Here is a 24,904-nt window from a genome sequence, read left to right on the forward strand (position 1 = left end):
ATTCCTGATCTTAGAGGAAAAGCGCAGAGTATGACATCAGCTATGGGCTTCTCATATACGGCCTTTATTGTGTTATAACCAATTTGATTTTATTGCACAGAATTGAATCTAAATTCAACCATAAGCATTTTAATGATTATCATTAAAAGTCTTTTTAAATTGAAAACAAGACTGAGAACTTGTAATAGTGCTGGATAATTAAAAAAATACACCCTTAAGGATTAAGTTTATTCCATAATTCCAGTGATATTTTTTTAGGCTGAAGTACTGATGAATGAAGTACTCCAATGTACAGTAATCTTGAAAATACTCTGAGTGAAATTAGTCAGTCATAAGGAACCATATATTATATGAGCCCATTGATATGAAATGTCAGAAAGGACAAACCTATAGAGACAGAAAGTAGATGAGTGTTTGCTTGGGGCTGTGGGAGATGGGAGACTTGTAGGCTAGAAAAAGAAAGATTTCTTGTTTTGGAAATTGATAAAATTTCCAAAATTTTTTTTATCAATAAAATGGATAAAATAGATTGTGGAGATGAATGCACAACTCTGTGAATATACAAAAAAACAATTGAATTGGACACTTTAAGTAGGTGAATTGTACAGTAGGTGAATTATATCTCGAAGCTGTTTTTAAAAAGGAATACAGAAACTCTAGAAAAACATTGAATCCATTGACATCTACTTTACCACACTATTCCAAATAGAAATGTAACTGAAAAATGGGAGTTAAAAAACATAAGCAGTAGGGCTTCCCTGGTGGTGCAGTGGTTGAGAATCTGCCTGCCAATGCAGGGGACACGGGTTCGAGCCCTGGTCTGGGAAGATCCCACATGCCGCGGAGCAACTGGGCCCGTGAGCCACAACTACTGAGCCTGCGCGTCTGGAGCCTGTGCTCTGCAACAAGAGAGGCCACAATAATAAGAGGCCCGCGCACCGCGATGAAGAGTGGCCCCCACTTGCCGCAACTGGAGAAAGCCCTCGCACAGAAACGAAGACCCAACACAGCCAAAAATAAATAAATTTTTAAAAAAAATGCCACCTCAAAAAATGCCACTTTGGCATAAATATGGTTTTGAGCTGAAAGCAATTGAAAATCAGCAGATGCAGGAAGAAATCTTCCCTCCCCTTTTCTCCCTAAAAGCAGGGCATGAATTTTCCCTGAGACCGGGGCCCCCTCTCCCGAACCAGGAAGAAGAGAGTGACTCTTGTCACCAAAGGTGGAGAATGGGCACTGAGGTGAGTCGACATAAACAAACCTTATGAAAATAGCGCTTATCTCCCATCAGTTTCCCCATATATTTCCTACTCACTTTCCTCCAAACCCCCTTTCCTTTCTTAAAAATGGAATATAAGCCCCCAAGTCTAACTACTTCTTTGAGTTTCACTTCCTTCCTGTTGGACTCTTTCACACAGAAAATATTAATTAAAATAATTTATGTTTTTTCTTCCATCATTCTGTCGTTTGTCAGTTTACTTTGCAGGCCCCTACGAATAAACCTAAGAGGGTAGAGAAAAGAAATTTCCTCTCAGACATTAGCAATGAAGGGGAAAAAATGTTTTAGTGGTGACATGGGAATGAACTTTGGAGTTGGTCAAATCATCACAATGGTCACTTCAGTCATCTATGCTGAGCAACCCTCCCTTGGTATTCTTGTCCTGCCTCTATTTCTCATGATATCTGGTAGCACTGCAGTGCCCAGGAATGTAATGAGCTCTCTCCAAGGTGAGGCCTATATGCAGATATTATTTTATAAACTATTTCCAGAATCTTGTTCAAGGTAAAACCATACAATTCATGTTCTAAGTTCGAAGGCAGCTCAGCTCACAGAGAAGACCTTTGAGAAAGCACAACATGCTTACGGGTCTCTGGCATGGTATCAATGTCAGCCTCTAGACTGTGTCAAAAGCAATTCTGCACTCCCTCGTATTGACCAAACATGGGTAAAATACCTCTTCTGGTGCTTCCTTCTCTCTGATGATGTAGCTACCTGGGAGCCTGTAAGAACTCACTAATACTATGCTTTCTAAGAGCAGTTTCTGCTCTCACTCAAAATTGTATAGTTTTTCTTTAATCATGTGGATAGCTTCAAGATGAGTTTTTTGGTTTTTGGTATTTTTTACAATGGGATAACTTGATAATATATCTGAGAATACCCTTCCCAGTAATTCTAGTCTCCTTGACATCAGTAAGATACGGAAGAGAAAAACCTTTGTAAAATGGTGTTAAGGAAAATTATCCAAAAGCCTGAAAAAAACTAAAGGGACGTTTGCCTGTTCTTTCTTCGTTATGCTAGGGTTTGATTATCAGGCCTGCCTGCGGATTATCTGAATCTCTAGGCATGTACCTTTGCATCTTTGTTTAACTTGTTATTTACTATTGATAAAGGTATGGTGTAATTCTGAAGGGGTTGATGTTGATTTGTACCTTGATTTCTGTCAGATAGCAATACAAATAATGTCTGTTCAGTAGGGATGCAAATGATTCCTTTCTGATGGAAAATACAATTTCCAAAATTCAGAATGTTAGCTGATTTTCCCTACAGAACATGAGCTATTTTTTATCTAAAATCAGTAATCCTATTTAAGAATTCTTCCAGCTACTATAAAAGCTTCTACCCCATTTAGTTCTTTTGAATCAGCACTACCATCATGCCAGTTCTCTTATTAATGGGTTCATTAAATCTGTGCCATATACTCATTTTACATTTGCATGAGAGTCATGAGTTTAATTTATGAAAATGATACTTTGACAAGGAGCAATTGTGAGTAGCACAATGTGCACCAGTCAACAAACCATGGGCACACAAAGTAAGGGCTACCTGCATGGACATACACACCAAAAAAACTGGTCACTTTCAAACAGTATCTCTGCTATCTTTTCCCTGCTTTTATTTGGGTTCATAAGAGCTCAGATTTCCCAATATCTAGTAGATATGTTAAGTTTCTCTGTTAAAAATATGTAGGCTTATATTTGTTTTAAGCTCATGTATTATTTTTAATCAAAATTTTGGACTCTGCCCTTTTCCATAGGATAGTTAGTGCCTAGTGATTTGAGGGTGGGTCTGATAACAGGCTCCTATCCAAAGCTGAGATTTATTCTGGAAAGTTTAAGCCTGCAGCTCCATACTGTAGGTGTCCTTACACCTACAACACTGAGGTGTCCTTACTCACCACCACCTCCCTGCCCTGCTTGTTCCCGCTGTCTGCCTGGAGAGAACCCTGGGGAGAACCTCCACCACTGCCCCACTCTTCCTTCTTTTTGGTCTTCCCCCTTACTTGGGGAGATTGCTTGTACACTTCTGCTTTTCCTTCTCCCTTCCCTTTGCCCCTCTTTTACCAAGTCTAATCATACTCCTTTGATGGGACTCTTTCCCTTGCAATCAACTTCATTGCAATTGTTTTGATTAGTGGTTATTGGCACCATTCCCCTATCAAAAAGAACTAATCAAACACCTGACCTGGTGGGTGGGGATCAATTCCACTACGATGAGCAAAGGAGAGCTGAGAGGACACTGATTTCATAAATGGACTCGTGAATGTTTTAGTTATAAAGAGTTTTGTGTCCCTATACCATTTAGTAATTGTAGGCCTGTGAAACTGAATTTTAAATTAACAAAAACTCTGCATTGTTCAATTCAAAGGATATGTTCTACTTACTATTTTGTACCAGAACAAATGTTGAACTGGCACCAAAGATGAATGACACATCCTACCAGCACTCAACAAGGTCACAGTCCAATGGAGTTGATAGGCATGTACATATAACATGCAAGATTTCTTTTATAAATATTGCAGAGGTATAAACCAGGTGAAATTAAGGCATACTTAGAGAGAAACACATGATTGAAGAATCTAAAAAGGCTTACTGGGGGCATTACATTTTATTTTATTATTATTTTATTTTAATGAAGTCCTGTTGCATTTTATATTGAGTTCTATGATCCATTTTGAGATCCATTTAATGTATATGAAAAGTGTAAGGTCTTTGTCTAGATTCTTTTTTTTTTTTTTTGCATGTAGCTGTCCAGTTGTTCCAGCACCAAAATTACACACGGAGAAACAGACAATCTCAATAGGCCTATATCTATTAAAGGATTTGAAACTATAATTAATAACCTGCCAAAAAGAAAGCACTAGGGCCAGATTGGTTCACTGGTGAAATTTAACAAATATTTTAGGGAAAATGTATGCTTATTCTCTAAAAATAGAACTAGAATGAATACTTTCTAACTCATTCTAGGAAACCAGCATTATCCTAACACCAAAAGCATACAAAGCATTACAAAAAAAAGGAAAAATTCAGACAAATGAATATAGTTGCAAAAATCCTGAACAAAATATTAGTCAATCAAATCAAACCATGTATGAACAGAATTATACACCATGGGAAAGTGGGATTTATTCCAGGTATATAAGGCTGGTTCAACATAAGAAAACCAACTAGTGTAATTCATCATATAAACAGGTTAAAGAAGAAAAACTATATGGTCCTATTAATACATCCAGAAAAAGCATTTGACAAATCCAGCATTCATTCATAACAAAAACGTTCAGTAAACTAGAAATAGAAGGGAACTATTGCAACTTAATAATGAGAATTTACAAAACACCTACAGCTAATATAATATTTATTAGTGAGAAACTAGATGCTTTCTCACTAAGATTAAGAACAAGGCAAGGGGGCTTCCCTGGTGGCGCAGTGGTTGAGAATCTGCCTGCTAATGCAGGGGATACGGGTTTGAGCTCTGGTCTGGGAAGATCTCACATGCCACGGAGCAGCTAGGCCCGTGAGCCACAACTACTGAGCCTGCGCGCCTGGAGCCTGTGCTCCGCAACAAGAGAGGCAACGATAGTGAGGGGCCCACGCACCGCGATGAAGAGTGGCCCCCGCTTGCCGCAACTAGAGAAAGCCCTCACAGAAACGAAGACCCAACACAGCCAAAAATAAATAAATAAATAAATAAAAAAGAACAAGGCAAGGATATCGCCTCAACACATTTTTTCAACATTGTCCTAGAATTCACAGCTAATATAATTAGACAAAAAAAGGAAATTAAAAGTATATAAATTGGAAAGGAAGAAATAAAACTGTTTTTGTAGATGACATGATCATCTATGTAGGAAATCTCACAGAATCAACAAAAAACTTTGAGAACTAATAAGCAATTATAGCAAGGTTGCAGGATACATTTTTCACATATACAAATTAATTGCTTCCCTGTACACCAGCAATGTACAACTGGGTTTTGAAATTTAAAAACACAATATCATTTACATTAACACCCAAAAATGAAATACTTAGGTATAAGTCTAAGAAAATATGTGTAATATCTATATGAGGAAAAACTACAAACCTGTGATGAAAGAAATCAAATAATTTAAACAAATGGAGAGATACTACATGGTCACGTATAGGATGATCAAAATTGTTAAGATGTCAGTTCTTCCCAACTTGATCTACAGATTTAATTAATCCCAATCAAAATCTCAAGTGATCTTGTGGATATTGACAAACTGATTCTAAAGTTTATAAAAACCCAGAATGGCTGACACAGTATTGAAGGGAGAGAACAAAGTTGGAGGATTAACATTACCCAAAATCAAGACTTAATATAAAGTTAACAGTAATCAAGACAGTGTGGTATGGGCAAAAGAATAGACAAATAGATCAATGGAACTGAATAGAAAGCCCAGAAATAGACCAAGACATATACAGTCAACTGATTTTGACAAAGGAACAGAGGCAATATGATGAACAAAGATAGTCTTTTCAACAAACAATGTTGGAATAACTAGACATCCACATGCAAAAAAAAAAAAAAGTGAATTTTGAAACAAACCTTACACCTTTCACGAACATTAAGTTAAAATAGAGCACAGACCTAAATATAAAACACAAAGCTATAAAACTTCTGGAACATAACATGGAAGAAAATCTTCCAACTCTACAACACTCTGGAAAAGGCAAAACTATGGAGACACTAAAAAGATTAGGGGTTGCCAGGAATTAGGGACAAGAGAGGAATGATGAACAGGTAGATTACAAGAATTTTTAGGGCAGTGAAACTATTATGTATGAGATTGTAATTGTCAATACATGTCATTATACATTTATCCAAACCTATAGAACGTACAACACAAATAGTGAACTCTAATGTAAAACTTAATTAACAACAATATATCAGTATTGGCTCATCAATTGTAAAAATGTACCACTAATGCAAGATGTTAATAATTGGGGAAAAGGGAATGGGGCGTTGGCAGGAGAATAGAATAAATGGAATCTCTATATCTGCTTAATATTTCTGTAAACCTAACACTGCTCAAAAAAATAAAGTTTCTAATTAAAGAAAGAGTGGCAGAGAGAGTTGTAGATTTGTAGCAAAGTGCTGATTCATGAAGGTTTTAGAGATTTAACAAAAATGCAGTAAGTGATTGCTTAGGGCTAGGAGGCTTGTGGGGATAGTAGGGTGATAGGTATGGGATTTCTTCTTGAGGTGACAAAAATGTTTTAAAATTAACCGTCGTGATCACTGCACCTATCTGTGAATATACTAAAAACGACTGAATTTTACACTCTAAATGGATGAGTTATAATCATATGTGAATTATATCTTAATAAATCTGGCTAAAAAATTAAATGGCCTAGATCTGTGTTATTAAATTAAATAAACAGCACTTAATAGTTTTTCTATAGCTGAAGTGTATGCTGTAAGGTTCTAACATATGACTTCTTCCCAGGAAGTCAATAATGTTTAAAAGTATAAAATTTCAGAGTTAATATCAGTTTTTTACAGATTTCAATGACAAGAGAATCACAGATGCAAGGGCCAAGAGCCATTAAAATAGTTTCCTTCCAGATCACGGACTAATGAATAAGATTTCCAAATGTCAATATTGATGACATGGAAAAGTATACACTATTAATTTGGAGTGAAGCTGTCAGCATTTCTTTTTGAATGAAAACGATTACAAAACCCTCTTCCCCAAACACACACGTACAAATGCCGAAGAGTGCATCCTCCTTCGTGAAGCTACCAACTCAGCAGCCTTCAATGAAGGGCATACAAAAGATGGAGCGCACTACAGATATCCATTGTTGCCACCACCTCAGTAACAGAGGAGTGGCTTTATCATCGGAAGTAATCGAAAGAAAGAAAGAACAGATGGACGTCTGGTTTATGGGGACTCACACAGTAAGCGTCACCCGAGGTGGAGGGCTTGCCACGAATAGAAATTAGTTGTTAGAAAGAGGGAACATGAGCGCAACAGAGAGGAAGACGGTTTGGAGAAGGGATACTCAATTATTTTATTCAGTTGTTTTATTTTGTGATATATGTCTGACAAACTGATAGCACAGAATCGCATTCTCTTACTGAGTGAAACTAATTAGTGTAATTATTTTAAATTGAGGCTATCTTATAAAAAAGTTGAAGAACTCGGGGGCTTCCCTGGTGGCACAGTGGTTGACACTCTGCCTGCTAACGCAGGGGACATGGGTTCGAGCCCTGGTCTGGGAAGATCCCACATGCCGCGGAGCAACTAAGCCCATGGGCCACAATTACTGAGCCTGCGCGTCTGGAGCCTGTGCTCCGCAACAAGAGAGGCCACGATAATGAGAGGCCCGCGCACCGCGATGAAGAGGGGCCCCGGCTCGCCGCAACTAGAGTAAGCCCTCGCACAGAAACGAAGACCCAACACAGCCAAAAATAAATAAATAAATTAATTAATTAAAAAAAAAAAAAAGAAAGCCCCAAACATGATAAATATCAATACAAAGAAAACCAAGCCTGGGCACATCATACTCAGATTACTGATGAGTAAAGATAAGGAGAAAATCTTTAAAATATCCAGAAAATAAAAGACACAACACATACAGAGGAACAAATATATATATAAAAAATAAATAAATAAAAGCTGAAGAACTAAAACCAAAAAAAATGATTTCTTTTGATTCTTTTAGAATATCCTATGAAAACCTAGCTTTTAATAGGGACTTTAGATCGCTGTTATTTGGGGTATTTTGTACACTCTCTTCTATAGTTTCTAATTCACCTCTGTTTCATCAAGTGAAAAATCACATTTCATTGTACTTGTGCTCCATTTGTTCTCCATATAACATCTTCCCACCCTTGTTTTAGTATTATCTAAGATCTTGGGAGATTTCAATCAAAAACATGTGGATGATTTTGGACTCTAAGCTTGGAGCATCCACCAATTATGTTTGAATTCACGAGACTGAAATAGCTATTGGCAATAGTGTAACCAAGAGAGGAGATCCCTTCTTACACCTCACACATGTACATTTCACACGAGTGCCTTTACTGTAGCTTTATGACAAAGATGTTTAACCACCTGGCAATTAAAAAAAAACAAAACAAAACACTTTGGTGCTCTAAATTCTTGTCATATTCTTCAAACTTATTGTCCTAAAAATATTTGTATAAACAACTGAATTTCAAAGGCATATTTTTAAAAGCTTTCTTATTATATATGCATATAGATCAACTTCTTAAACACTGTAAGCTGTAAGATGGAAGAATTTCTGCATCTAAGTGCATGCTTCTTTTCTTAGACATATTTGCACAATCATTGCAGGCTAAAATTGATGGTGCTCCTGAATGCAAGTTCCCTATAAGGTAAAATTCAGTTTCCTGTACTTCATTCCTATAATCTATGAATATTGAAATGAGGTAACTAGAAGGTAAGTTCATTTAAAAATTTAACTAAATTATTTTTGTAGCACATTGAATATTGTTTATTAGCATATATATTTTAAGGCACTGACTTAAATAGGAACGATTCCCAGGGTGAAAACATGTATGTGATGTTTTAGAGAATAAAACAAAATTATTTTTATAACATATGTATATATATAAATGCATATATTAGCCAATATCCATTTGGAAACCTTTATTCTATTCAAACTTAATACTCCACTTCCAAAAAGATATGTCCATGTAAACTTGATAAAGTTCACCTCTTAAAATATGTCTATATTTAAAAGAAATAAAGGTGCACTATACACCAAATTCTGTTATTTAAATTTGTATTTCATATATAAATTGGACTATACTGCATTATGTAATACTCCATAGGTACTGAATAAGTAATAAAAACTAAAAATAGTATTTATCTAGATGATATGATTGACCAGAAGGTATGTCCTGGATTATTATAAATATTTCAAGAGGAGGAGGATTATCTATAAAACCTTTTTCATCTGAAGTCCTGTGTCTTATGATATAGATAGAACTTTATCTAAACATGTAGAGTTTCCTGATTTCCTTTGAAGAAATCGGTAAGAAACTCTTTGAAAAGAAGAAAAAAACAAAACAAAACAACAAAAGCAAGGGGCAAGTTAAAACATTTTATGTTGCTCTTTGTTTTACTAGATCTTATTTAATTTAAAATCAATTTGAAATCTCTAGTAATATGTAATGTTTACTTAAGTAGAAGCAATTAGACAAATAGTGTTTTCAGTACAGATGTACCCAGCCACTCTGATAATTCATTTTAAAGACACCTTAAGATAATAGGCTGAGATTTCCAAATAGATTTAGTTACAGGAGGGCTGGCTAACAAAGTCACTTTTAAAAGTTTGTGCCCTGATATTACAAACACCAATATAAAATATTGCCTATTATCTTTAGATCTCAATTTTGCATTAAGTTTTGGATGTATAACTGTAAAAAGCAACTTTATAATTCAGTGGTATTTGGGGGCAAACTTAATAATATTTTTTCCAGAAAAAAATATAATGGAAGCAAAAAATCTCTATTCAATTGGAATTTTTAAATTTTAGTCACAAAATTAATAGAGGCACATAGTTTAAAAAGTCAAATAGCACTAAAATGTTTACTTTGAAAATTAGCTTTTCACAGAAGCTGTGGAACTTGGGCAAGTCATTTACCTGTCTGTGCTTCAGTTTCCTCATCTGTAAAATGGGGATAATAATATGTCAGATTCACAGAGGTGCTGTGAGGACTAAATGAATTAACGCATGTGAAAGACTTGGTACAATGCCTGGCCATAGCAGGATCTTTATAGATTCAACTATTATTATTACTGTTCCCACCCTCAGAAGTAATCGTCTCGATTCCCATAAACAGTCTCTGTCTCTTTCAGAACAGAATGTTTCCTCCTACTCTCAATTAAATGTAAATCTGTTTGAGGGGAAGCACAGGATATGCATTCATATTTAGTTGAAGTTAAAATTTCAAAATTTGGAACACATCTACCTGATTCCTTTTTCTCATCCTTCTTGATAGAATATGGAATGTTTGTTTTCCTGTTTATCTAATCCAAAATATTCAAAACACTTTCAAGGTCTGTAGAGAACAGACTTGTGGTTGCCATGTGGGGGGGTGGGGGGAAGTACTGGGAGTTTGGGATTAGCAGATGCAAACTAGTATATATAGGATGGATAAACAACAAAGTGCTACCATATAGCACAGGGAACTATATTCAGTATCCTGTGATAAACTGTAATGGAAAAGAATATGAGAAAGAATGCATATATATATATATATATATATATATATATATATATATGTGTGTGTGTATATATATATATACGCATATATATGTGTGTGTATATACACACACACATATATATGTGTGTGTGTGTGTATATATATATACATATATATATATAAAACTGGATTACTGTGCTGTATAGCAGAAATTAACACAACATTGTAAAGTCAACTATACTTCAAGAAAATAAATTAAAACAGAAAACTCTTTCAGGGTCTGAATAATAATCATCTTTCAGAACTGAGCCTGAATTTACAGCTGGACTTACACATGTATCTTTCTATCTCAAAATAGATTTTATAGAGGTAAGTCATTGTCTCAGTTTTTGTCATTACTTATAAGCTTATGTTTTGATAGAGTTTATATGGAAATACCATGTGGCATAACTGCCTATTTCACACCCTACGAGGTGGGAAGGGTATAAGGACTCATCATCATCGACCCAGATTCTCATCTGATTCAACTAATTGGCATTTCAGTCTCACAAGCAACATTTGAAATTTTTATTGCAAGGAACTAATGGGATGAAGAACAACACAAGTAATCAAATCAAATAAAGGCATCTGCTGGAGTGGGATCCCAGGGTCCCACCCCACAGCTTTTTATGGAGAATTTTGTTTTCATGGAAAGGCCAGAATTCCCTAGGGGTGGAGTTTCATGATCAGAAAGTAAAGAAAAACCTCTATGTATTATTAATATCAACACACAAAATAATACAACTGCATTACACATTTCTCAATTTAGAATAAGGATAGCATGTATGAACATGTTTTGGGAAGGTTATTGAAATTCTCTAAATCACTTTGGTATCCTTAAGTTTCTTAAGGCATTTATCAAAACTCCACAAGAACAGAACTCTTCTTTGTTGCTTGAGTCAATAAAAATCTGACTCAACTTCTATTTTAGGTCACAGATTTTTAATGGAGTAAACCAGGATTTCCTTCGTAATGAAACTACAAGGCCTGCACTATACTGCAATTCAGTAAACTCTGAATTATAAATGCTAAAATTCCTTTTGACAGTAAGGAGTAGCATGATTCTTTGTTGGGAGCAACATTATTGGACAATTTTTCTTAAGAAACGGAGAATTTATTAAAGCATCTTATGGGCTCACAGAATCAATAAGAGGCTGAAGGACTGGGCTTGGGAAATAAGTAGAAACCAAATACCCCTGGATCAAGGGTGGGAGTGGGTGTGGGGGCAGGACCATATTTGCCTTTTGGTTGGACCCTGCTGCCCCCTTTATTTTTGCCTGTTCAGGACCAACCAAGAGCTAACAATCCTCTTATTTTTAGTTTTTTTTGAGGAACCTCCCCTACTTCTGGGTATATAGTTAATGGAATTGAAATCAGGATCTCATTAAGATGTCTGCACTCCTACATTCACTGCAACAATATTATTCACAATAGCCAAGATGTGGAAGCAACCTAAATGTCCATCAACAGACGAATGGATAAAAGATATGTGAGATATATATAATGGACTATTATTCAGTGTTAAAAAAGAAGGAAATCCTGCCATTTGTGACAACATGAATGAATGTGGAAAAATTATGCTAAGTGAAATAAGTCAGACACAGAAGGACAAATACTACATGATACCACTTATGTGAGGGATCTAAAATCGTCAAATCACAGAAGCACAGAGTAGAATGGTGGTTGGCAGGGGCTGAGGGGAGGGGGAAAAGAGAAGGTGTTAGTTAAAGGGAACAAAGTTCCAGTTATGCAAGATGAATAAGTCCTAGAGATCTTCTGTACAGAATAGTGCCTCTGGTTAGTAACACTGTACGTGCTCTTAAAAATTTGCTAAGGGGATAGATCTTACGTTGTGTTCTTATCCCAAAATAATAATAAGAAGAAGAAGAAGAAGGAGAAGAAAAAGGGTGGAAGTAAAGAACAACAACCTGCTTAATACAGAGTGCAGGTCACAGCCCCACTCTCATCTGCAGGTGAAGTGGTTTCCACAGTAGCAGGAAACACGCTGCCTCTCAATAGGAAATCACATCTGGGTTAATTCCGCAGAGTCAGGGGCGGGTGGGTGCTGGACAGTCGAAAAATAACAAGCACAGTTTCCCAGATTTACATCTATTCATGCACATGAAACAGGCTGGGACCTGGGAGCCTTTGCTGCAGTGCTGCAGTGCTTGCACCTGGACAAATGTCTCTTAGAGCAACAAAATGCAAAGAAACTATAAGGGACTAAAAATAACTGTGTGCATGCACAGTTGGGGCAAATTCTGGACAAAAGATACAGAAAGACCAAAAAAGCCCAACTGCCACTTCTGAAGAGCTAGAAGCAAAAACGGGGGTCGGGAGCAAAGGCTGGGTTCTGCGCATGCCCCCTGCACTCAGCACCACCAAAGGGGTGGGCAGACCACCTAAGCCACCCCTCCGGCCCAACCGCGGGACACACCACTACCTCCCCCCCATATAAGGAACCAGCTGCCCCCATCCCCACCCCCAGGAAGCGAGCAAGGGAACCTGTTGCTTGTTCTCGCTCCCCCTGCTGCAGCAGGGGTCCCAATAAAGCTTTGCCTGAATTTCTTGTCTGGTCTCTGATCAATTTCTATTGATTAAGGAGGCCAAGAACCCTGGTCAGTAACATACACACTTCAAATTCCAGAAATTGTAAGTCTTGCTGAACACAATTATCTTTCAGATAAGGAAGGGTACCACCCACTCACCAAAGGCAGAAAACCTCAAGTCTCTGCATCCAGCCCCAATCCTAGGATCTCTGGATGTTGTCTAATCCTCCTCTAAGACGGTCACAGGCACATCTACATCATCAGAAACCCACAGAGTAATGGTGAATGTAACCATCACTATAGTGGTCTATATAAAATGGTCTGACAAGGGAAAGGGATGGGGGAGGAAAATGAGTTATGGAGCATGGAAGGAAACATGTGTAGGCATGTGCTTCTGCATCATTCGTGATACTGTGACGTCCCTCAGCCACTCTCTGCTCCATGGTCACCTTGTTCTCAGCCAGCACTAGGCTCATTGGTGTCTTCACTTGGTGACATGATCCAGACCTTCATTTCTGAAGGAACTGAGACCTTCACAGCCCAGCCAATGTGGTGTTGTTGCCTCTTGAATTTTCATAAGCTATAGATGTAGGGAGGCAGGACACAAGATCCCTTTGATCATCAGAAAGGATTTCTCCCACCCATCTCATAATACTTTTTTCCCAGCTTGCCTAGTGATCAGCAGAGCCCAGGATGCCAGGGGCAGCATCAGCTTTAATTCAGGGAGCCACTGTTGTGCCAGCTGGTGGACGCATCCCTCCTATGGGTCAGACCATCTCTAAGTAATCTGAGTCGACACTTAGTGACAGGAAGAAAAGGGTTTGTAAGCAGGTCATTAAATGGTTCACAAGTGAAAGTGGAAGTGGTCACTAGTTCAGAAGAATAGTCAGGTCCTATAAAACAACGTGTCATAGAAATGGTCAAGATGTATATATACACACTACTATATATAAAATAGATAACCAATAAGAACTTACAGTATAGCACAGGGAACTCTACTCAATACTCTGTAATGACCTATATGGGAATAGAATCTAAAAAAGAGTGAATACATGTATATGTATGACTGATTCACTTTGCTGTACAGCAGAAAGTAACACAACGTTGTAAATCAATTATACTCCAATAAAAATTAATTAAAAAAAATAAATGATACCAATCAAAAAAAAGAAAGATGTGACCCAGAGTACTGCTTCTGCCACTGAAGAGCTCTAGCTCAGCTGCCCTGGACCCATCCATATAGCTGGACAGGCCATTGCTCCTGCCTGCTGTGGTGCCCCCCTCCCCCAAGAACTCCACAGCTGCAATCACAACAATAAAATCCGACTGCTTCTTAATCTTTTCCCCACTTGTTCCTGACTCTCAGTCTTGGGTTGCAGGATCCCAGTGGCCGAGCCCAAGGTTCAGGCCCTCACACTGGCTGCCAGAGGCACCAAGAAGGGGAATCTGCTCCCTTCATTCATTGTCATTCTGAATGAGTTGATACACCTAATTGTTGTATTTTCATGTCTTCCCAGAAGAAAGCTGTCAAGGAACAGCCTATTGTAAACAAACTCTATTTAGAGTATAATTGAAGAACCAAATTAAAAAAAGAATCCTAAGCTTCAGTTAAATCAATAAATAATAAACACATACATACATATGTACATACATCAAAAGAAGAAGAGAACGTAACAGTTTATCCTCCAACTGACACATGAATACATTCCTTACTCTCAGCAGGTTCATAGAAGCAAACAGGGACCCCTGAGAGACTCAGGCCCTGTGCTCTCATTTTCCTTTTTAGTGCCGATGAAACAGCCTCCAAAGTGCTCACATGGTTAATTATTGGCAGAACTAGAGTGACGATGCCACACTAAATATTGAGCTTCCTGGGAACACCATCCAAGCCTTACACATCCACCGCAAGTCACACGGTGCCTGTCACATAGTAAGCCCCAAATATTTTGTACTAAATGACCAAGTCCACACACTTTCCAATATATTAAGCTTTATGTACCTCCATTAATAAGCATTTCACAGTTAAGGATTGAATTTTAGACTTCCATTCCCCTCATCTCCTTAATTCCATGCTAACTGAAAGATAGCACCTTGAGAACACAGGAATTCTAGACATTCTGGTGATTCAAGTCATGTTGCAAAAGCAGAATTGTTGCAGGTTTTTTTCCTTCCTCAAATAATACTTGGCACAGAAAAAGCACACGGATGCAGCACACTGCATTTTCCCCTGCCAGCAGCTCGCTCATGGAGCATCTACTCATGAAAACACAATTTTTAAAATTTATTTATTTATTTTATTGAAGTATAGTTGATTTACAATGTTGTGTTAGTTTTAGGTGTATAGCAAAGTGATTCAGTTATACATACATATATATATATATGCACATATACATATATATATTCTTTTGCAGATTTTTTCCCATATAGGTTATTACAAAATATTGAGTGTTTTCCCTGTGCTGTACAGCAGGTCCTTATGAAAACATTTTAATACCCACATAGATAACCACTTATAGGTATTACAAGGATACCATTCAAAATAGGGAACAGTAAGTGACTCCTTCACATTAGGTCAGGCAGAGTTTGCTCATTTACTTTTTAAGTGGTTTTTATTGATTTTGTTTTGCTTTGTTCTGTTTTATTTTGCCTAAGAACTAGTGGGACAGAATCATTGAATGCGTAAGCTGAAAGAACTCTGGACCAGTGCTCTAATGGAACAGATGAAGAGAACTCACCCAGAGACCAAGGACCTGGCCAGCACTCCTATCCCAGGGCTTTATCACCACCACACATGGTCTCGGGGGCCACGTTCATTGAATGCCTACCACTTGGTCTATATCATATTTGATTTTACAGAGAAATAACAGTCACCTTTTCCTCCCTATTGCAGAAGGTATTCTTGTGACTTTGAGAGTGAGAATGCATTTAAGAAACATTTTTAAAGCACATCTTTCCAAATGCGAATATGAATATGTGGATGTTTTTGGTCTTGTACATTCAATAATATGAAACTACAGTGACTGAAAGAGTATAACTAAAGTAGGAAAGAACACTCTCTTTTCTCCCTAAAAATGTGTCAGAATCATTGCGCTTATAAAAGCCTGGAATCACAAAAGTCATTGATGAAAAATATGATTGGGATAGCTCCAATTAGATACTTTCTAAAATAGTTTTCTTTCCTCTTTCTCAAGTATTTTAAGCTACAGAGAAGCTCCTTAACTGTAATAGGGTTCATTGAAGACTGACTCTTCAGAGCTGAGCAGAGCCCAGGCTGCCCTCAAGCGCATGTGTGGGAGAGATGCTCTCAGTTCAAGGCAGGCTCTCTGTGCCCTGAAATCTGGCTAAAGCTGCACAGTGCTACGAAGACAACTTGTGAGGAAAGAGCGGGGAGTGTGCAGGAAAGCAACAGAGCCTGGCTCTCAGGGAAGATCACGGTACAGGGGCCAAATAGTCTGGGTTGGGCCTGGTCCCCAGTCCCCAGCAAACTTGGAAACACCACGAAATCACTTCAGAGTCTCTCAAACAATATGTCACTGTGAAGTCTTTAAATTCTATACCAGCTCTGTAACTCTTTATTTTCATCGCTTAATCCAGCGGTCCCCAACCCACTGTGCGAGGCCTGTTAGGAACCAGGGGGCACAGCAGGAGGTGAACAGTGGGTGAGAGAGAGAGAGAGAAGCTTCATCTGTTGCTCCACACTGCTTGCATTACCACCTGAATCACGCCCGCCACTGTAGCTCACATTACTGCCTAAACCATCCCCCCTGCTTCTGTGGAAAAAACTGTCCTCCACGAAACTGGTCCCTGGTGCCAAAAAAGTTGGGGACCGCTGGAATCGGTTTGCCACAATTTACCATGTAACCTCTTGTAATTCTCATTAGGTTTCAGCAGCTTTGGACTTGTCACTTACTTTGACATCGGAGCTCTACAAAATTGTCTAAATTAATGAAAACTTCCATAGAGCATGATATCACGTATCTTAAGAGACTGCCTTTCTGTTAATGTTATTCATTGGTTACTAGACTTATCTACCTGTGGTTAACCTATCTCAAAAGTTAGCAAATATTATTCAGCAGAAACGAATGTTTCTAATACAGTGTGTCAAAAATTACATTAAATTTTCCCCAAGATATAGTCCCTAATACAATTTTTGCTTCTCTTATTATGTTACAAATGATAAAATGACTGCCTGAAAGTTGAAGTTGTCTTGAAGAGTTTAGCACCCTCAAAAAAACACTTCTATATAGACTTTTTCTTATTTGAACACATTACTTTTTTTAATGATTTCTTCTGAAATAATTATAAACTGACAGGAAGTTGCAAAAATAGGACAGTAAAGCCCCAAGTAATCTTCATCCGGTTTTCCTAATTGGTTACATTTTATCTAACAATAGGATACTATCAAAGCTGGGAAATTGACATTGCTACAAGGTATATGTGTGCCATATTATCACATGTGTTGCCACCACCAAGATCAAGATACATAACTGTTCCATCACCACAAAGATCTCCCTCCTGTTACCCCGATATATAGTCACACTTACCTTCCTCCCACCCTGGCCCCCATGCACCATCCCTAAAACTTGGCAACCACTTATCTGTCTCCTTCTTTGTCATCTTGAGAATGCTATATAAATGTATTCATATAATATGTGACCTTCAAACACCAACCTCAAATGTTGGCTTTTTTCACCCAGCATGTTTTTTGAGATCCATCCAAGTACTTGCATGTATCAGTAGTTAATCCTTTTTACTCTTAAGTAGTGTTTCATAGTATTAATGTACCACGGTTTGTTTAACCATTCACTTATTCTAGAACATTTTTTTTTTTTTTTAGAACATTTTTATTGTTTCTAGTTTGGGACTATTACAAACAAAGCTGCTAGAAACAATCATGTAGAGATATTTGTATGGACATAAAATTTAATTTCTCTGGGATGAACGTATATGATACTTTTGAACATTTTTGGAAAACCAGTGTATATAATTATGTTGTTCTGTTGCTTCTTATGTCACTGAAAGAAAAGGATGAACTTGGTGATTTGAACTCCCAGCTCAAGTGCCACATAAATGACCATGTGCCCTGAAGGAGACCACTGTCTCCTGTAGCTACAGGGCTGGAAATCAAGCACAGAACCTCATCGTGCGACTGGTTGAATTACAATGCAAGTTGAACTCCCAGTTTTGAAGGGCATCTACTGTTGAATCAATGTGAGGACATTGATTGGGAAAGAACTGGATCTTATAAGTTGGGATGGGGACCCGTGGGAAGATCCTGATGAAGCTGGGGATATTGAGCCCCTAAACTGTGATGAATCTTTTATCACCAGTGGTATTGGCCTCCCCGGCCCCAGCAGAGATGGCTTCCTCAACCCCAGTGGAAGCGGCCTCTCTACATACAGGGTATCAGCCTTTCCATCTCCTGAGGGGATTAACCCTGCATTGCCTGAGGAAAGGGTCATAGCCTCCCCTGACGCAATTGTCATGTAACATAATTATTAGTCTCCTCAGGACTCACCCCTACCACCCCACCTTACATCTGGACCTTTAACTAGACTCAAGCTCAGCAGGTCCCTAAAGGTGGGATACAATCTGTGACTCATGAGGAAGTGCATTACATTCCAAAATAATGACTTCCATTTGCTAAGTTACACAGACAAAATCTTGGGAAATGTGTGGGAATAAGTACTAAAGGTGTGGGAAAATGGAAGAAGGAATTCCTTATAAGGTTGAATGAGGCTGAATGTATGGGCTCACTAAATAGGGCTTCTGCATTTACTGTTGCAGCTTGAGGAATTAGAAAGGGCTCTAGCAGTTTTGTTGGTTGGTTGGCTGAAACATAGGCCAAAAGGTGGCCCCCCATGAGTACCCTGGAAATGCTGGACTTGCCTCAGTTTAAGCTAGAGAAGAACTTCAGAGGCTTAGGGATAGAGGAATGTTAGAGTAGATTTGTCACTTAAAACCTGCTCACCTGACTGGGGGGTTCCAGAAGTTTTACCTTCCATCAATACTGTGAGGAATAAATCTATGAGAGGATCCCCAATATCCTTTGTGGACAAAGAATGTCACCTGCCATACCAGTAAACAAAGGATCTTGCAGCCACCAAGCCACCAGCCACTGCAGCCACCCCTGATAGTGCACCCTGAGGGGATTTAAGATGTAGAAAAACAGGATACTGGCCCTAGATAGTTTAGGTGCATATCAAAGGAATAATTTTATTAAGCCCAGATTCTTACATCTTCCCATACATAGAAAAGTGTTAAAATCGTTAACTTGAGATGTCTGGTTTTCCTTTAATTAGCAGGAAAGTTTTGATGTTTGATTACTTGGGTTTTTTTTGCAAAACTCCTATATATTCTGTTTCTCTTTGGAACTGTCCCCAGAGCTATGTGAGAGGCTGTATCCCAGGCTTAAGTCCTCAGTTATGTTCCAAATGCAACATAATTTTCAACTTTTAAGTTGCGCATTTTTTTTCAGTTGACACCTTGAATACTCTATGGTTGCTTTCTCTGTAGATCAGACCTCACAGTGGGAAATGCAGTCACTGCATTGGGAAACCTAAATGCAAAGAGGGTAATTGAATCCTGAGGTGGTAGGGGCCAAGTGACAATATTCAACCACTGAAGGCAAAGTGGACATGGTTACCTTAATGTACAGCAGAGTCAAAGCAGCAATCAGAATAGTCTGACTCATGCTGACTTATGGTGTTGATTAATTGAACATGGTGTTCCTAGAAGTGAAATAGATAGGAAGCCTACTAAATTTGTACTTATCTGTATAAGCAGAAAAGTTCTAGGTCAAGTGAATAAAAGTCGAACCTAAATCATAAAAACAGAGAGTCACATCCCTTCAATACATTCCTAGACATGAGCCAGTTTATGGATCCCGAACCCCTGGAATGAAGGAGAGGCTGGGCCCCATTGAGGAAGGACCCCAGTGCACTCTGAAAGTTTATACTGTCAATTCTTGCCCCAGCCTTCCCCAGAATGATGTTTGGCATTTTACCAGAGTAACTGTGCATTGGGGAAAAGGAAACTATTAGACCTTTTGGGGAACAACTGACTCTGGCTTTGAAATGATACTAATTCCAAGAGACCTAAAACATTGCAGGGGCCCAAAAGTCAGAGTAGAGGTTATGGAAGTCAAGCGACTAATGGAGTTTTAGCTCAGTTCTGTCTCACCATGGGCCCAATGGTTCTCCAAACCAATCATGTGGTTATTTCTCCAGTTCTGGAATGTATACTTGGTATAGACATATTTAGCAGCTGGCAGATTCTCCACATTTGTTCCCTGACCTGTGGAGGGAGGGTTATTATGATGGGAAAGACGAAGTAAAAGCCAGGAGAACTGCCTCTACCTAGGAAATCAATAAATAAAATTTAATACCACATTCATGGAGGGACTGCAGAGTTTACGGCCAGCATCAAGGACTTGAAGGAGGCAGGGGTGGTGATTCCTACAACATCCTATCTGGCCTGTGCAGAAGAGAGATGGATCTTGAGAATGACAGTAAATTATCATAATCTTAACCAGGTGGTGACTCCAACTGTAGCTGTTGTTGCAGATGTGGTTTCATTGCTTGAGAAAGTTAACACTCACCCTGGTAAATGGTATGTAAGTATATGGATTTGGTCTGGAAAATGCCTTTTTATCCATCCCTGTCCATTAGGCCCACCAGAAGCAGATTGCTTTCAGCTGGCAAGGCCAGTAATACACCTTCACTGTCCTACCTCATGAGTATATCAACTTTCCAGCCTGATGCCATTATTTAGTTTGCTAGAAAATACACCTGACTCTCCCTTCCATAAGATATCACACTGGCCTATTACATTGCTGACGCTATGCTGGTTGGATCAAGTGAACGAGCAGTAGCAACTACTCTAGATTTGTTGGTAAGGTATTTATGTGTCAGAGGACAGAAAATAGATAAGACAAAATGCCATGGCCTCCTACATCAGTGAGATTTCTAGGGGCCCAGTGGTATGAGCCATGTCAAGATATCCCTTCTAAGGTGAAGGATAAGTTGTCGTCTCTGACACCTCCTACAGCCAAAGCACAGGCACAGCTCTTAGTGATTTCTTTGGGTTTTGGAGGCAACATATTCCTCATCTGGATGTGCTACTCCAGACTTTTTAATGAAGTGACTCCAAAAGCTGCTAGTTTAGGATGGAACCCAGAACAAGAGAAGGCTGTGTAACAGGTCCAGGCTGCAGTGCAAGCTGCTTTGCCACTTGGGCCATAAGATCCAGAAGACACAATGGTGTTGACATGTCTGTGGCAAATAAGGATGCTGTCTGGAGCCTTTTGAAGGCCCTCATAGGTGAATCAAAGCACAGGCCTTAAGAACTGTGGAGCAAGGCCCTTCCATCATTTTGGTAACTAGTCTCCTTTTGAGAAACAAGAGGTCTGCTACTGAACTTTGTAGAGACTGAACACTTAACCTTGGGCCATCAAGTTACCATGTGACCTGAGCTGCCCATCATGAACTAAGTGGTATCTTAACCACCAAGCCATAACAGAGGACATGCACAGCAGCACTCCATCGTCAAATGGATATGGTATATATGTGATCAGGCCAGAGCAGGTCTTGAAGGCACAAGTAAGTTCCATGAAGAAGTACCTCAAAGGCCCACAGTCCTCACTTCTACTACACTACCTTTTCTCTCCCAGCCTGCACCTATGACGTCAAGGGGACTTCCCTACTATTAATTGACGGAGGGAGACTCAGGCAGGCCTGGTTTACAAATGGTTCTGCACAATATGCAGGCACTACCCAAAAGTGGATAGCTACTGCCCTCAGCCCCTCTCTGAGACATCTCTGAAGGACAGTGGTGAAGAGAAATCCTCCCAGTGGGCAGAACTTGAGGCCATGTACCTGGCTGAGGGAGAAACACTTGGAAGGAGAAATGGTCAGACATGCTGGGTGGTCAGGAACTGAAAAAAGCATGACTGGAAAGTTGGTCATAAAGAAAATTGGGGAAGAGGTATGTGAACAGATTTCTCTGAATAGTTGAAAAACATGAAGATATTTGTGTCTCATGTGAATGCTCAACATCAAAGGGTGATCTCAGCAGAGGAGGATTTTAATTATCAAGTAGATAGGATGACCTGTTCTCTGGAGACCAGTCAGCCTCTTTCCCCAGCCACCCCTGTCATTGCCCAATGGGCTCATCAACAAAGTGGCCACGGTGACAGGGACGCAGGTTACGCATGGGCTCAGCAATATCGACTTCCACTCATCAAGGCTGACCTGGCTACAGCCACTACTGAATTCCCAATCAAAAAGAATCAACCAGCAGCAGAGACCAACAGTGGGCCCTCAATATGGTGTTATTCCCCGGGTGATCAGCCAGCTAGTCAGTGGCAGACTGATGACACTGGACAGCTTTCATTGTGCAAGGGGCAGGATTTTGTTCTTATTGGAATAGACATTTGCTCTGGGTACAGATTTGCCTTTCCTGCATACGTCACTTCTGCGTAACTACCATCCATGATCTTACAGAATGACTTATCATTGTCATGGGATTCTGCAAGCATTGCTCAAGATCCAGGAATACATTTCACAGCAGATGAAGTGAGGCAATGGGCCCTTGGAATTCACTAGTCTTACCTGAAGCAGCAGGCTTGATAGAATGGTGGAATGGCCTTCTGAAGACTCAGTTACAGGGCTGGCTATGTGACAATACCTCTGCTTGTCCCAGGGCAAGGTTCTCCAGAGGGTTGTATATGCTCTGAATTGGAGTCCAATATATGGTCCTCTTTCTTCCATAGCCAGCATTCTCGGGTCCAGGAATTTTAAGGGACAAAAATGAGAATAGTTATTTTCAACTCTTCAGTATTATCCCTAGTGACCCACTATCCAATTTTTGCTTTTTGTTCCTGTGACCTTATGCTCTGCTGGTCTGAGTTCCAAAGGGGAAAATGCTTCTACCAGGAGACACAGCAATGATTCCAAAGAACTGGGAGTTAAGACTAACACCCAGCTACCTTGGGCTCCTCATGCCTCTGAATCAACAGACAAAGAAGGAAAGGAAAGTGTTTGTTGATACAAGGATACTACTTGAGGACTACTCTTCCACACGGAAGTAAGGAAAAGTGTATCTGGATATAGTAGATCGCTTAAGGCATCCCTTAGTATTACCATGTTCTTTGATTAAGCTCAGTGGAAAACTGCAACAACCCAGTCTAGGCAGGGCTACTAATGACCCAGACTATTCAAGAAGGAAGGATTTGGTCACCCACCAGGGAAGAACCACGATCTGCTGAGGTGCTTGCTGAAGATAGAAAGAATACAGAATGGGTATAAGAAAGTAGTTACAAAGACCAGCTATAACTGACCACTTACAGAAACGAGGACTGTAATTGTCATGAGTACACCATTTTTTTTTGCTATGAATATATTTGTGTTAAGTGTGTATTTGTTTTTTCTCTCTCATATTCCCTTATTATGTAACATGAGTTGTATTGATTTTATATCATAATATGGAAGTACTCTTAATTTTACATTATAGTACTTTAAGTTATATCACAAGGATTTACCTCCTCTTCTGGGGATAGGGTTAGTGTATTTTGATTGGACTCAGAATTGTTGTATCATATTAAGTGGAATTAAGACCTTGTTATTGTCTTATTTGGGGATTAAGTAAGATTTGAGGAGCTGCATATGGGTGTCATGTTGACACAGGGTCGACTTGTGATGATTAGTTTCATGTGTCAACTTAACTGGCTATGGGGGACCCAGATTAAAAATTATTTCTGGGTATATTTTGTGAGGGAATTTCCAGGTGAAATTATCATTGAAATTGGTGGACTCAGTAAAGTTGATTGCCCCCCCCCCCAGTGTGGGTGGACATCATCCAGTCTGTTGAGGGCTTGAATAGAACAAGAGCTGGGGGAAGGAAGAATTTGCCCCTTTTTCCTGCCTCATGGTGTGAGGTGAGATATTTCATCTTCTCCTGACCTCAGACTGGAATTTATATCACCACCTCCCCTGGTTCTCAGGCCATTGGACTACGATTGAATTATATCACTAGCTTTCTGGGGTCTCCAGCTTACAGATGGCAGACTGTGGGATTTCTCAGCTTCCATTATCATAAGAGCTAATTCCCTGTTACAAACACATGCATGTATTCTATAGGTTCTGCTTCTTTGGAGAATTCTGACTAATACAACATGTATCCACCACTGTAATATCACACAGAATACTTTTACTGATCTAAGAATCCCCTGTGTTCCACCTATTCAACCTACTCTTCCCTTCCTCCTCCCAAACCCCCAACAACCACTGATCTTTTTACGGTCTCCATAGCTTTGCCTTCTAAAATATCATATAGTTAAGAATTATACAGTACGTAGCCCTTTCAGATTGGTTTATTTCACCTAGTAATATGCATTTAAGTTCCTCCATGTCTTTTCATGGGTAGCTTATTTCCTTTTATTGCTGAATAATATTCCATTGTATGAATGTGGAACAGGTCTTTGTTTGTTTGTTTGTTTGTTTTTAATCCATCCATCTATGGAAGGGCACCTTGGTTGCCTCTAATTTTTGGCAATTATGAATAAAGCTGCCACAATCATTCATGTGCAGGCTTTTGTATGGACGTAAATTTTCAGCTCTTTGGGGTATATACCAAAGAGCTTGATTGCTGCATTTTATGGTAAATGTATATTTACTCTCTTATTAAACTGCCAAAGTGTCTTCCAAAGAGTCTGTACCATTTTGCATTCCCTACAGCAATCATGAGAGTTCCTATTGCTCTGCATCCTCACCAGCATTTGGTGTTGTCACTGTTCTGAATTTTTGTCCTCTTCATAGCTGCATAGTGGTTTCTCATT

The 24,904-nt window shown here is 39.0% G+C and overlaps 1 protein-coding gene across 3 annotated transcripts in view; it reads right to left on the reverse strand.

Moving 5' to 3' along the window:
* The window catches only part of LOC309664471 (contactin-associated protein-like 2), a 189,962-nt gene extending 166,063 nt beyond the window's left edge, over positions 1–23,899 (reverse strand). For 2 of the 3 annotated variants that reach the window (XM_082469958.1, XM_082469959.1), the window contains exon 1: positions 22,680–23,899. In XM_082469958.1, coding sequence (XP_082326084.1) covers positions 22,680–22,847 — 168 coding nt within the window. In that variant the 5' untranslated portion in view covers positions 22,848–23,899. The remainder of the gene's footprint in view (positions 1–22,679) is intronic. The other variant, XR_014265770.1, reaches the window with a different exon arrangement.
* Positions 23,900–24,904: the final 1,005 nt, after the last annotated feature.

This window comes from Balaenoptera physalus (genome assembly GCF_965194825.1).
Source record: "Balaenoptera physalus genome assembly, chromosome: 7".
In the NCBI taxonomy this organism is placed as follows: Eukaryota; Metazoa; Chordata; class Mammalia; order Artiodactyla; family Balaenopteridae; genus Balaenoptera; species Balaenoptera physalus.